The sequence below is a fragment of the Euprymna scolopes genome, chromosome 39, assembly GCF_053919585.1.
Source record: "Euprymna scolopes isolate OS-2025 chromosome 39, ASM5391958v1, whole genome shotgun sequence".
Lineage (NCBI taxonomy): Eukaryota > Metazoa > Mollusca > Cephalopoda > Sepiida > Sepiolidae > Euprymna > Euprymna scolopes.
This window is the reverse complement of record NC_136520.1, coordinates 72,739,226-72,751,621: the sequence shown is the minus strand read 5'-3', so window position 1 is coordinate 72,751,621 and position 12,396 is coordinate 72,739,226. Positions and strand designations below refer to the sequence as shown.

General features: G+C 35.7%; 1 protein-coding gene across 1 annotated transcript in view; it reads left to right on the top strand.

Moving 5' to 3' along the window:
- LOC145263864 (polycystin-1-like protein 1) overlaps nt 1–12,396 on the top strand; it is an 842,774-nt gene that overhangs the window by 141,635 nt on the left and 688,743 nt on the right. Inside the window, exon 2 of the mRNA XM_080120938.1 lies at nt 4,717–4,873. Coding sequence (XP_079977064.1) covers nt 4,717–4,873 — 157 coding nt within the window. The remainder of the gene's footprint in view (nt 1–4,716; nt 4,874–12,396) is intronic.

The following is a 12,396-nucleotide window of genomic DNA, read 5'->3' as shown; positions in this document are numbered from 1 at the left end:
CGCGTTCTGTTAGATTAATTTTTTTTTTTTTTTTTTTTTTTTTTTTTACATCTTTGAATTGCTGATATTTTGATCAACAGCCATTTTATTCGACAGATAAAATTATTAAGTTATTGATTTTCAACTTTTTTAGCCCATGGATCCTTCCATCATGTACTAGAATTTTGTATACCCCCCCCCTCTTTAAAAGAAAAAAAAATGTCCAACTTGAAATGTGCATTCATAATAGCAATGACTCCTTGGCCTTTTGATCAGGAACAAAGTGTAGTACCTGTTCTGATGCTACACTTCACCTTTTCTGTCTTCAGTCAATGGAGGAGAAATCCTTCTAGACCAAGATAACTTTTATTTTTGTTCCTATCCAGAGTGCCTCTTTATGGTGAGCTGGATTTTCACCACATTAAAAACCGACCTTGTGTCTAACTCTGCCCTCGTGGGGAGGCAAGGAAATAGGAACTAATACTTAACATAATAGCATTTAGTACAAAGGCTAGCAGAGATTCTTCAAAATAACGTGTAGATATTTACTTGTTGCCCAAGATGTGACACAAGGTTGAAAGGTGGGGGTGTTCAAGCCAGCGTCCCTAAACGAGCGGCATACTGGCCTAGCAAAAAATTGCCTGAGCATCCTTGTCGGCATTCCCTAGTTGGGGCGCATCAATCAGCAAGCAATTAACTTGCCCCACCCGTAAGGCGGGTGGCAAGGCCTGGGAGAATAGACCTTCTAGGTAATACCACTGGCGGATAAAGGTTAATGAATATAAGTTGGTAGTGTAGTAATCGTTAATGGTATAAATTGATTAGAATTTGATTATTTATGGGGATGGCTTAACAAGAATTTGTTTACATTGGATTTGAAGGCTACTATGTTGTATTCAACCAGGAAGCAGGCTAGTGGAACAGTGTTCCACAGTGCATTTAGATCTAGGCACAGTTAGTGGGGGAAATCATATATAGTGGTTTTAGCTTGTTGAATGTTTTTGTGGGGGAGACCATGGATTGGAGTTCAGTCGAGCATTTGCCATGAAAATAACGAGACGGGCTTGCAACGTCTCTTCTGTGAGAAAAGAGGTTGCAGTGAAGAGAACAGGGTATCACCTAGGTTTTGTAGCTTGTTTTGTACTCTATGAAGGCTGGGTAGGGTGGGCCAAACAACCCCTACCCAGAGTTAGCAACAGCACTCCATTTTAGGGCGTACCTGGCTCTTATACAAATACAGGATTACATTAGCAGTGAGATATCTTCTGGAGCGGTAGAGTGGCCCAACCATTTTTCCAACGATCTTGATAAGATCTGATGTTTGTGTTCCAAATTCCAGATTCTGATTAATCGTCCCAACACTAGTATACATGCACTAAAAAGCATGGGAGGAAGTATTAAAAATGGACTTGAAATAAGGAGAGATAAATCAAAACCTGTTTAAAGATTGGTTAGTTTCTTAAAGCTGTCCAACACATGCCAGCATGTGAAATAGACATTAAACTGATGTTATTATTTTGTACATACTTTTAATTTTGAATAAGTTTTAATCCTTTATGACCTGATTGAACTAATTCGTTCAGTTGTAAATAAATGAATATAACGGCATGAATAAAGTGGGAATTGATTCAAACACGCCTTGTGCGTATTAGTTCAGTATCTGAGTAGATGTTAGATACCTCCAGATTGCAACTGTCCATTGCTTACATTCAGTGTGCTCTGTCTCGGAGAGTGGAGGATTTCGTTTATTGTCGTAAACATTTTCAAGCACTATGGATAATAATCAAGGTAACTTTATGAAATGCAAAAATTTTCAGTGATAGTTTAACTATTGGACTTCATAATTTTTCTAGTTTGAAGACAATCATAGTATCATTGCCATTTTAAACTAACTAAAATTAGCAATAAATAATTTTTTTATTCATCTATGTCATAATTTAGGTCATAAAGGGTAAATAAATAATTAAAAGAAAAGAAAAAGGTTGGGAACGACTGTAAAAAAAAAAAAAAATGTTGGGAACCACTGTAATAGAATGACGTTATTTATAAAGATATTTTCTTTTAAATGAGCAAATGGCGTCTTTCAAATTGCATTTGATCTCCACTAGTATATAAATATGTCGCTTGCTGTTTCAATCATCTACATCATAATTCATGTCATAAAATTAATGAATATTTTTTCATCATCTACATCATAATTCATGTCATAAAATGAATAAATATGTTTTAATCATCTACATCATAATTCATGTCATAAAATTAACAAATATTTTTTAATCATTTACATAATTCATGTCATAAAATATTTTTGAACATTTACATCATAATTCATGTCATAAAATTAAAATATTTTTTAATCATCTCCATAATGTACCTATTTACTATGCCTCCCCACGGACAGAGTTAGACACCAGGGTCGTTTTTTAACGTGGAGAAAAGGTACAAAAATAAAAATTGTCTCAGTCGTGAAGGATTTCTCCTCCACCGAAAGAGAACAAGAAATAGAAGTGTAGCATCTGAAGAACAGATACTACACTTTGATCTTGTAGATGATTAAAAAATGTTAATTTTATGACATGAAGTGTTCTGTTGAAGGAATAGGTGAGAATGCTTGGGTTAGAATTTAGATGTAGAACCATGGAAATCTTGAAAACGGACTAATAAATGAAATAAAGAAGGATGAATAAAAACCTGGCCAGAGATTGTTTAGTCTTGAAGTCAAGTTCTTAAAGCTGTCAAACACATGCTGGCATGTAAAATAGACATCAAATTGATGATTTTTTATTTATTTTTTTTTTTTACATATTTTCATTTTTGAATGAGGAGTTTTAAAATAGCTTCAAGAACTTCTGACATATATAAGATTTGAAGGTGCTGATTTCAAGTCTGTGATTAGTTTGGCTCTTAGATCCACCCTTTAATTGTGATGCCACAATATACATGCATACAACTTAACTTTGACTAGCATGGGTGCCCGGCATTGCTCGGGTGTTTGGAGATGTATATATAAAAAAAAAAAAGTTTTAGTAGGTAGGTAGGCTCAAACCCATAGCCTTGAGGTCATTAGCCTGATAACTTACCATGACACTACGAGGGCAGCGGAATTGAGAATGGTTGAAATTAAATTATTAAAAAGTCAAGTGACAGGTGCATAAACTTAACGAGGTCAAACATCACGCCTTAGGGGAATGAAATCAACTTTGGCTGCAAGCCAGTTTCCTCAAGATGTTGGGGAAAACCAACTCCCCATAAGAGGGGAGTGTCCAAATGAATAGCAATTGTCTGATATGACAGGTTTTGCCCGCATTGATCAAAGCTGATTGCTTTTTCTGGACCTCCCGGCACAAGTGTCATGGAGTTTCATTTGCTACGGATTCAGTCTAGTGTTATATGGAAAAGCCAAATAGACATGTGGAGAGTAAAAAAAAATCTTGCGAAAATAGTGTGTAAAAATCGCCCAAATAAAAGATACACATGACCTCGTTTTGTGAATCGTAGATATTATAATCTAGGTAGTATATAAAAAGTTCTAAGAAACCGTGAGCGCCCCCCCCCTTCCACCTCAAAAGCCTTTGCCGGATATACAAAAAATACAAACTAACACATTTTGCCTTTTATATATACTAGTGGGGGTACCCGGTGTTGCCCGGGTATTTGGAGGTGTGTGTGTGTGTGTGTTAAAAAAACGTTGCTCAGGTAACAGAAAGGAAAAAAAATGTTTGAGTAGGAAGGTAGGATTGAACCCCGAAGCCTTGCCGCGAAGGTCGAAACGAAAGGGGGGAAAAAAAGGCTGGACACCTAACCATCTCGGCCATGAGTGGAGAGGAATTGATAAGCGCGTTAAGTGAAGGTTTATAAAGCGAAATAAACAGGTGTAAGGAAGTGACGTGATGTCTATCCTAATTTTGCGCTGCAAGCCAGATTATTCACTTTTCGAAGACACGGCGAGCTGGTAAAAGTCGGGCAAATTAAATACACAAGCGACCCCCGTTGTTAAGTCATAGTTATTATGATTTACACGCGATATAAAAAGTTTTAAGAAGGAGCAAGCCGACTAAGAATCATGGCGAAAAAAAGCCTTTTGCGGACATACTCAAGAAGTGAACATCATACATACATACATACATACATTTTCGCTTTTTTATATATAGATAGATATAGATAAAAAAGATATATACATGTTTATCTGCCTGGCAATCTTGCAGTAATTTGCCGATACTTGGGCTCTTCTATTTACCCTCTTATTTTCACCGATTCCCTCGAGAATCCAAGATGATATGTCAACTTAGTTCTTCATTAAAGTCGTCAGTCGTATTGTAATCAGGAAATTGCGACCAATTACCAAAACTGACCAAAATGTCATGGTTCCTTCTCTTTTAAGAGTTCCTCCTATTTTTATTTTTCATTTTTTTTTTTTTTTTTTAATTTTTTTTTTTTTTTTTTTCTTATTCAAAACAAGATTTCCTCTTTACCCATCATCCGATTGTTGGACTGTCTTCAAAAGAAACTGGTCTTTCTTTTCAGAAAGGCCAGCATCCACCCCACCCCCACCAGTCCCATCCTCTTGCCGAAATTGTCATCCCAGCTTTGTCTCACCCAACAACATCCTAACAACCCTCTTCACCTCGACCACTTGGCTTGTAATTGTTTTGTTGTGTTGACTTCCCCCACCCCACAGAAAAAGATTCCTAAGAAGAAAGTCCTGACCTTTCCTTATTATTCTCATTTCTTTTACAGATGTCAGCTCACCCCGCTCCTCTTCATCCTCCTCATCATTATCCTCCGTCTGGTACCAAGGCTGCTATAATGTGAAAGATATCCCCAGAAATGGCACTGTGTGGTTTACAGGCGACACAAAACTTGTGGAATGCACACGATACTGCCTATTAAATCGGTAAGTCCAAGAGATTAAGGTTTCTGCTTAACAAGCAAGAGAAGCATGGCTGAAAAAAAAATTGACTTTCTCCACAGTTCAGTTCTCATCTTAGGGTGTGTCTCTAACGAGAGCAGGCAATCAATGGAATTGATTGCAAAATGGTCAATTTCACCGATTTTGATGACAGTGAAAGTATGGGAGGGTGGGACGTTTGAGTCTCATTCAATCCCGGCCAACGTCGGTTTCTCCCCCCCCCCTCTCCTTCATGCATACTTTTTTTTTTTTTTTACTTTGGAGTCACTGAAGGCCACTCAGGGATAAGGGTTAATGAGTGTACGGTAGTCAGTGGAACAATATCATAGTAATCGTTAGTATGTGTGTATATATTAGATTACTTATGGGGGATGGCTCATCAAGAACTTGTTTACTTTGGACTTGAAGATGACCATATTATAGTCAGCTGGAAAGCAGGGAAACGGAAGAGAGATTCACAGGCATGCAGTTCTAAGAAAGAAACTTTGTTCATGGAATCTATGTTTAGGTTTAGGCAAAAATAAAGAGTGCGGGAAACTATTGATAGTGGTTTCAGCTAGATGAGTGTCTGAATTTTTGAGATAAGGATTGATAATTCATTATATTTGGATTATTTATGTGTGTATATATTAGCGTTAGTACAATCAGTTGGAATCAGAATTTTTGGGGTATCGGAATCGGTATCATAATCGGAAAAATCTGTGCCTATTTTCCGATGCCAAAACCGATTCCTTTATCTTTTTTTTTTTTTTTTTTTAATTTGATTTTGTTTAAAACAAATCTTCTGCTACTGGTGGTAATAATAAAATAATATTTATTGATTTTAAACTGTTAGTAAAACTAAAATCTATTGATTATGCTCTCCCACGAATGTGTTTTCCATCTGAGAAAATATATGCTACATTTAACATGTGTTTTTATGGTAATCAGAAAAATATAACTTTATAGTTAGATATTTAGAGATTTATAAAGAATCAGAATCTGTAATTTAGTACGGAATCAGGAATTATATTGGGATTGGGGGAAAAATGTTGGAATCATTCCATCACTAGTATATATTAGTGGCCTGGCAAAGCTACAGGGGAGACAACAGAAGCAGCAAAACTATATATATACAAATATATGCGAATGTAGGCAAATTTGAGCATATTATATTGGTTTGAAAATATTGGTTCTTTTTTTATTATCATAAAATTCTAACCAAAGAATAATATTATAATCTTCAAAAAGCCTGTAGTTTTGTCTCATAGAACCAAAGATATGAGCATTTCAATATTCAAGTTTGGCTATGAGTAATATATATATATAGTAATTTATAAAATATATATGGCGATTAAGCTACACTGAATATTCCGCGTTTCATCCACTCTAGAACTCTTCAGGCTTATGCGCATAAGCCTGAAGAGTCCTAGAGTGGATGAAACGTGGAATATTCAGTGTAGCTTAATCGCCATATATATTTTATAAATTACTAACTAGCTCTACCTACGTATTGAGCACTTATATATATATATAATCACATTTTTGGCAATTTTATAAGTTCGAAATCTCAGTGCCTATTGATCAGAATTTAAAAAATGAAGGCTCGTTGGAAAGCTAATGATCTGAATTGTGTAGTGTGCTATGTGGCATTTACCCTTAAGGGTGCAAATTATTTTTTAAACAGATGGGGGATTACTTCTCTATATTAATTTAATGTAAAATGAACACCCACTTTATGGCCACCTCGACTATAAAGTGGGTGTTTTATTTTATATTAAATTAATATAGAAAAGTGATCCCCCACTTTTCAAACTATAATTTATTCATTTCATATCATTGAAATTACTCATTTCCTGGGATTTTAACTGTTGCTTTCGTTCTGAACACCCTCGGAAACCTATAATAGTGGTAATTTTCAAGGATTTTTTTGTGTTGGAAAGATACTGCAGCTTAACCAATATTTCAATCAGTCATTTGTTTTTCTAGTTTTGCATATGAATTAAAAAATATCTGATATTTCCCCAAAACCTCTGGCCTTGATGGAAGGCAGACTAAAACTTGCTGCTATCGTTTCAAATGGTCTGAAATAACAGCAAGTGGAGACTTGATTCCAAATATTTTTCATGTGTTATATCTCCCCTCTTTGGTTTTCATACATAAAGTAAATTTCACAGTGTATAAAGATTTGATACTGGAGATATTCGTAATCGTACCCTATTTTCAAAAGAGGGGAGATAGAATCTGAAAGAGGAAAAGAAGGGAAAAAGTTATTGGCAAACACACTTTCTGTTACAGTCACAACTGCTTATGATGTCATGACACTGCAAAATAACATTTTTAAGCATAGTTTCAGTTTGATACGTGTGCGTGACTTGCAAAAAACACATGAAAAGTGACCTCCCTTCCAAAAAATGGTCTCTCTAACCACCACAGAATTAATTTTTATTTTCCAATTTTCACATATTGTGCATCCGAGGGATTGCTGTTTCAGATGGTATCAGTTTCGACCTGGTCTGATGCGGCTTACAAAAGTTTTCAGTCGACACACACGCACAAATATATAAACAGATTTCCTTTATATAATAAACTAGCCTGGTGGACATGAAGTTCAGTTTGGACACAGCTGCTATACTAAGGATATTGAAGAACTCCCAGAAAAGAGCAGAATCGTCAAAAAAAAAATAAAAAATAAAAAAATAAAAAAAGTAGTAGATGACGACTTCCCCACCAGATATTTCGGCAGCCCATACACTGGAACCCACCCTCCAAAGAAATAAATGAATTAAAACTACTTTTCTTTAAACATACATTCGGTTAACTACGCATTACGTGACTTGCAAAAATCTCGACACAAAAAGTGCCCCCCTTCAACCCTTGCAAGAAAAGGTCCAGTTGATCACCACAGAATTAATCTTAATTTTTATTTTTTATTTCGGACTATTAGTCTCATCTTTATTAGTTGTTGTTTTTTTTTTAATCTTTTTATTGGTTCACAACGTTTCGGCCAACTTCCTCTGGCCTTCATCAGGTGGTAACCGCGACGGATAGGAACTTCGAATCTCCTAACTGCATTCTCAGCCATCACTGCCATCCGTAGTTGTTGTCGTCTCACCACATTTTTGAACAATTACCTCTGGCACGCTTTGGGTGAAATAAAAAATAAAAATTAACATATAATGCTCATCTCATAATAAATTCCAATTAAGGAATAATATATAGAATTAATCTTTTCTAATTTTCATATATTATGCATCTGAGGGATCACTCTTTCAGATGGTACCGGTTTCTACCCGGTTTGTTACGGCATATGAACACATGCATGAACAGACAGTTAAGGTTTATATAATAGATGATGACAATTTTACCGTTCCACCCAGTAACTAATACTTGGGAGGATAGTCTCATGGCAACAGAACATATAGTACACTATGTCACTTCCATTCAAATTTAGCATTGGAAGATAGAACAATAGTATGTTTAGAAAAGTGATGATGTAGTTTTGGCTTCAGACAGATACCAAATCCCAATTAGTAATAGATAATTCTATGCTGTTTAATATTTCTTACAATTCTAAAATTGATATTATTAACAGGAACAGTAGTATCGCTATTTATTATAAAGCTTAGTGGATACCCGACATTGCCCGGCTGTAAAATACACTTAAGTATGGTATTTTAATTTATGCAGATTTCATATTTATTATTATATAGCCAACACTCCATTGATTATTATATTGACCCAAATATATAGTAGTGATTTCAAAAGTTAACAAAAAATATGACTTGGGTAGCAGTCTTCGTTACCGTATGAGTTAAGGACAGATGGATATCGAAATGTTAAAAAATAACGCAATTTAACGTATAAAAATGTATTTTCGTATGTGTACAAATAAGGTTTAGTTGACTTACACCTGCCAAGTTTCGATTTTCTTCAATTTTGACCCCTTAGCTATTTTTACGGGCTAAAAGCCCATAAAAGAATGGTCCACAAAAAAATGCAATCATTTGATCTTGTGCTACTTTGTGACCTTGCATGTTGGTGATGATGCAGTTTAAAAAAAAAAATGGAGATAAATAGGACAGCATTTTTAATCGTTTATTTTTTTTTATTTATTTATTTTTTATTACATTTTCACCCCAAACAAGGAACATTGCCATTTTGGTGTAGGGGACTACTATCAGGGGTAACATTTACTGGGGTACTATGTGGGGATTTGGGCAGCAAGATGTCTGTTCACGTTACACTTGAACTTCTGCACGTCAGTACAGTTGGGGAAGCAGGGACCTGGAATGGAATTCCAAAGTCTAGCGGTTCTGGGGAAGAAACTACTGGAGTAGAAATATCTTTTACATCTAGGGATCTCTGTTTGAGGGTGAGACTTAGCTGCCTGTCGGGTTTGTCGAGGGTGTTTACGTCATGGGGGCACAAGTGCTTGCAGTTCGTCAAAGCATTCTCCATTAAAATACTTGTGGAAAAAGGCAGAGGGATGCAACATTTCGTCGATGAGACAGAGGCTGAAGCTTAGATGCCAGTTCATGGCCTATCAGATTGGCGACTCTCTTTCGAACCTTGTCTAGGAGCGAGAGACTAGTAGCAGTTGCACCAGCCCAAATATGACAGCAATACTCCATACATGAACGAATGGTGGTCTTATAGAGGAACAGGATACTTTCGGGTGTTAGTAATTTTCTAGCACGGTAGAAAGAGCCTACCTTCTTTGCAGGGGCCCTGGCAATGCTTTCAATGTAATTGTTCCAATTCATGTTTCCTGTGAACGTTAGGCCAAGGAGTTTGAAAGATATACTCTCAGATAAAGAGTCGTTGGCCATTGCTATTTGTGGTAGAGAAGGTTTCTTGTAATTATTAAAGGAAACTAGTTTAGTCTTGGCGGCATTGAACGTGACCATCCATTTTTGTCCCCATTCCACTACAGATTGGAGGTCATCCTCTAGCATATGTCAGCATATATACCCATCTCAGAGGCAATTTTGTCGGGGAGGTCATTTATGAATATTAGGAACAACAGAGGTCCAAGTATAAACCCTTGGGGCACTCCCGCATTTATATCATATTGTTTAGATGTACGACCGTCGAGGACAACCTGGATTTTTCTCTTATCTAAGAAGGATTTAATTATGTTTTGTATTCTACCAGTGATACCGTATGGTCTAATTTTCATGAGGAGACCCTCATGCCATACTCTGTCAAAAGCCTTAGATATATCTAGAGCTACTGCTCTGCCCTCCCCGGCTTTGTCCAGTGAGTGGTAGATACGTTCAGAGATTTAGCACATTCTGGCCAGCTAGAGGTTGATTACAACCCTCAGAATAAATGAGGCCTCATTTATTCTAATGCGGTATTGTTTGGCTTGATTCTAAGAGGTTGATTGTTCCAGGTATTACCTCCTCTTTAGGAAGGGGGTGTTCTTACTGGAACAATGAAATCCGTCTTTCAATTTTGATCCTTTAACAGCTATTTTTACCAGCTAAAAACTCCAAAAAAAAGAACAGTTCAGAAAAAATGCAATCATTTGACCCACCTCACACAGTTCTACGATCTTAAGATGTATCTTATCAAACTCTGAACTCTTATTTTGAAATTTTTCACAAACATTAGTCATGGTAAAAGTAAATTTTTGCCAGAACATATTTTTTTCTGGGATAACGCTGGTTGCCCCCATAGGAGGTATTATAGGTATTATTGCACCAAAATCGTTGGTCTGTTCATTTGTTTACACTCTTCTCAATAACCAGGCCTTGAATTTTTTTAAATTTTGCACAAACATTAATCATGGTAAAAGTAAATTTTTCACTCGTGAAGGGGGACCCCGCATGCTCGGCTTGTTTTATCCATGGGGGTAGGAGTTTGACTATGCATTTGAAGATGGCTAACCGAAATGTACATAATAGCATCCACGATGCGAACAGTAGTCCGAACTGTACAAAGATGAATCATTAATTCACATCTTTTAAAAATAATTATGAATATATATTTCATTTTAAAATTCAAGTAACACAACTTTAACTATTTCAAACCACATGCGCCAAATGTAATCTCCCGGACATAAAAAAAAGAAATATCACCGTTGAAGGAAAAACACACTTTTAACTACTTTCCTGCTAATAACATGGCACAGAATAAAAAAAGAAAAAATTCCGAAGATATAATTATTGAAATTATAAACAAACTAGCATTTCAGCCCGGCGTTGCCTGGGTGTTTGTAGGTGTATGTTAAGCAAAAAAAAAAAAACGGTCAATTTTTTTAATTTGACCCCTATTATGACCTCTTAACATTTATTGTTTTGGGCTCAAATCAAGTTATGAAGTTAGATCCATGTCAAAGGAACCTATATCTAAAATTTCAAGTGTTTAGACCCAAAATTGTCAGAGGAGTTTGGTAGAGTTCTCAAAGGTAAAATCGTTGGACTTTGACCCCCTTAACAGCCAAATTTATTGCCGAAAACAAATCACAAAGATTGTCCCAAATCTCAGTACCCTGTATATCAAATTTCGAGTCTGTAGACTGAAAATTGACAGTTATTGGGTAGGGAAAAAATGTACACAGACACATTCACTTTTATAAATATATAGATAGATTAAACAAAAATATATATGTATACATAATATATAAAGAGTAACAATTTTGTGTTTGCTGTAAACTTTTTACGCAAATATTATGCAAGTATAAATCATGTAGAATGTCTGCATGAATATAATTACATATAATAGTTAACTAAAGACGATCATCCCATAAGAAAACCGAAAAACTAATAGGGAATTAATTAAAATAAATGTTTAAAAGAATATGCAAATTAGCTAGATCTTTTGCTAGTGAATGCAATTCCACAACCCATATATAAGAACATTGTATTTTCTTTTTAAATAAATAGAAAAGAGGGTTTTTAATATGAACATCAATACACACAAAAGAAAAAAGAATTTATAGGAGTATAGATTCTTTATTTTACAAAACCTTTGCGTTGTAATTTGGTTTTAAACGTAAAACATGTATTTCATTTTTAATTTAAACAATCCTTATATCACGGAGAACACAACAATAGTAGTTGTAGCAAAACAAAAAAGAAAAAGTTTAACGAGACGCAAAGCAAATTTCACTACACGCGTTGTATCAAAAAGTCTGAGGCGCAGAGTGCTGTTCGCGGTACGCAGGTCTGAACGCTTTTACCGTGTCCGGCATGCCTCGTTAACAGATGTGTCATGTGACTATGCAAGAACTGTACAAGATCAACGGCTTTAAAGGATCACAGACGCCGTGTTGGATATTTTTGATTTCTTCTCAGTCCGCAGGAGCGCAGGACAGAAGGACGTTTCCTATGTGAGTGTTGATTATTTATCGCTTGTATAGCCACACAAAGCACAAACGCGTGGCCGCTTGCTTCTTTGATGAACATCACAGGAGTAGTATTTTTTTTTTTATATTACAGAGAGTCCATAAAGTATGGACAGATATTTTAAATATAAAGTGATTTCTTGTGTCACATCCATGTGTATTCCCACTGCAACAA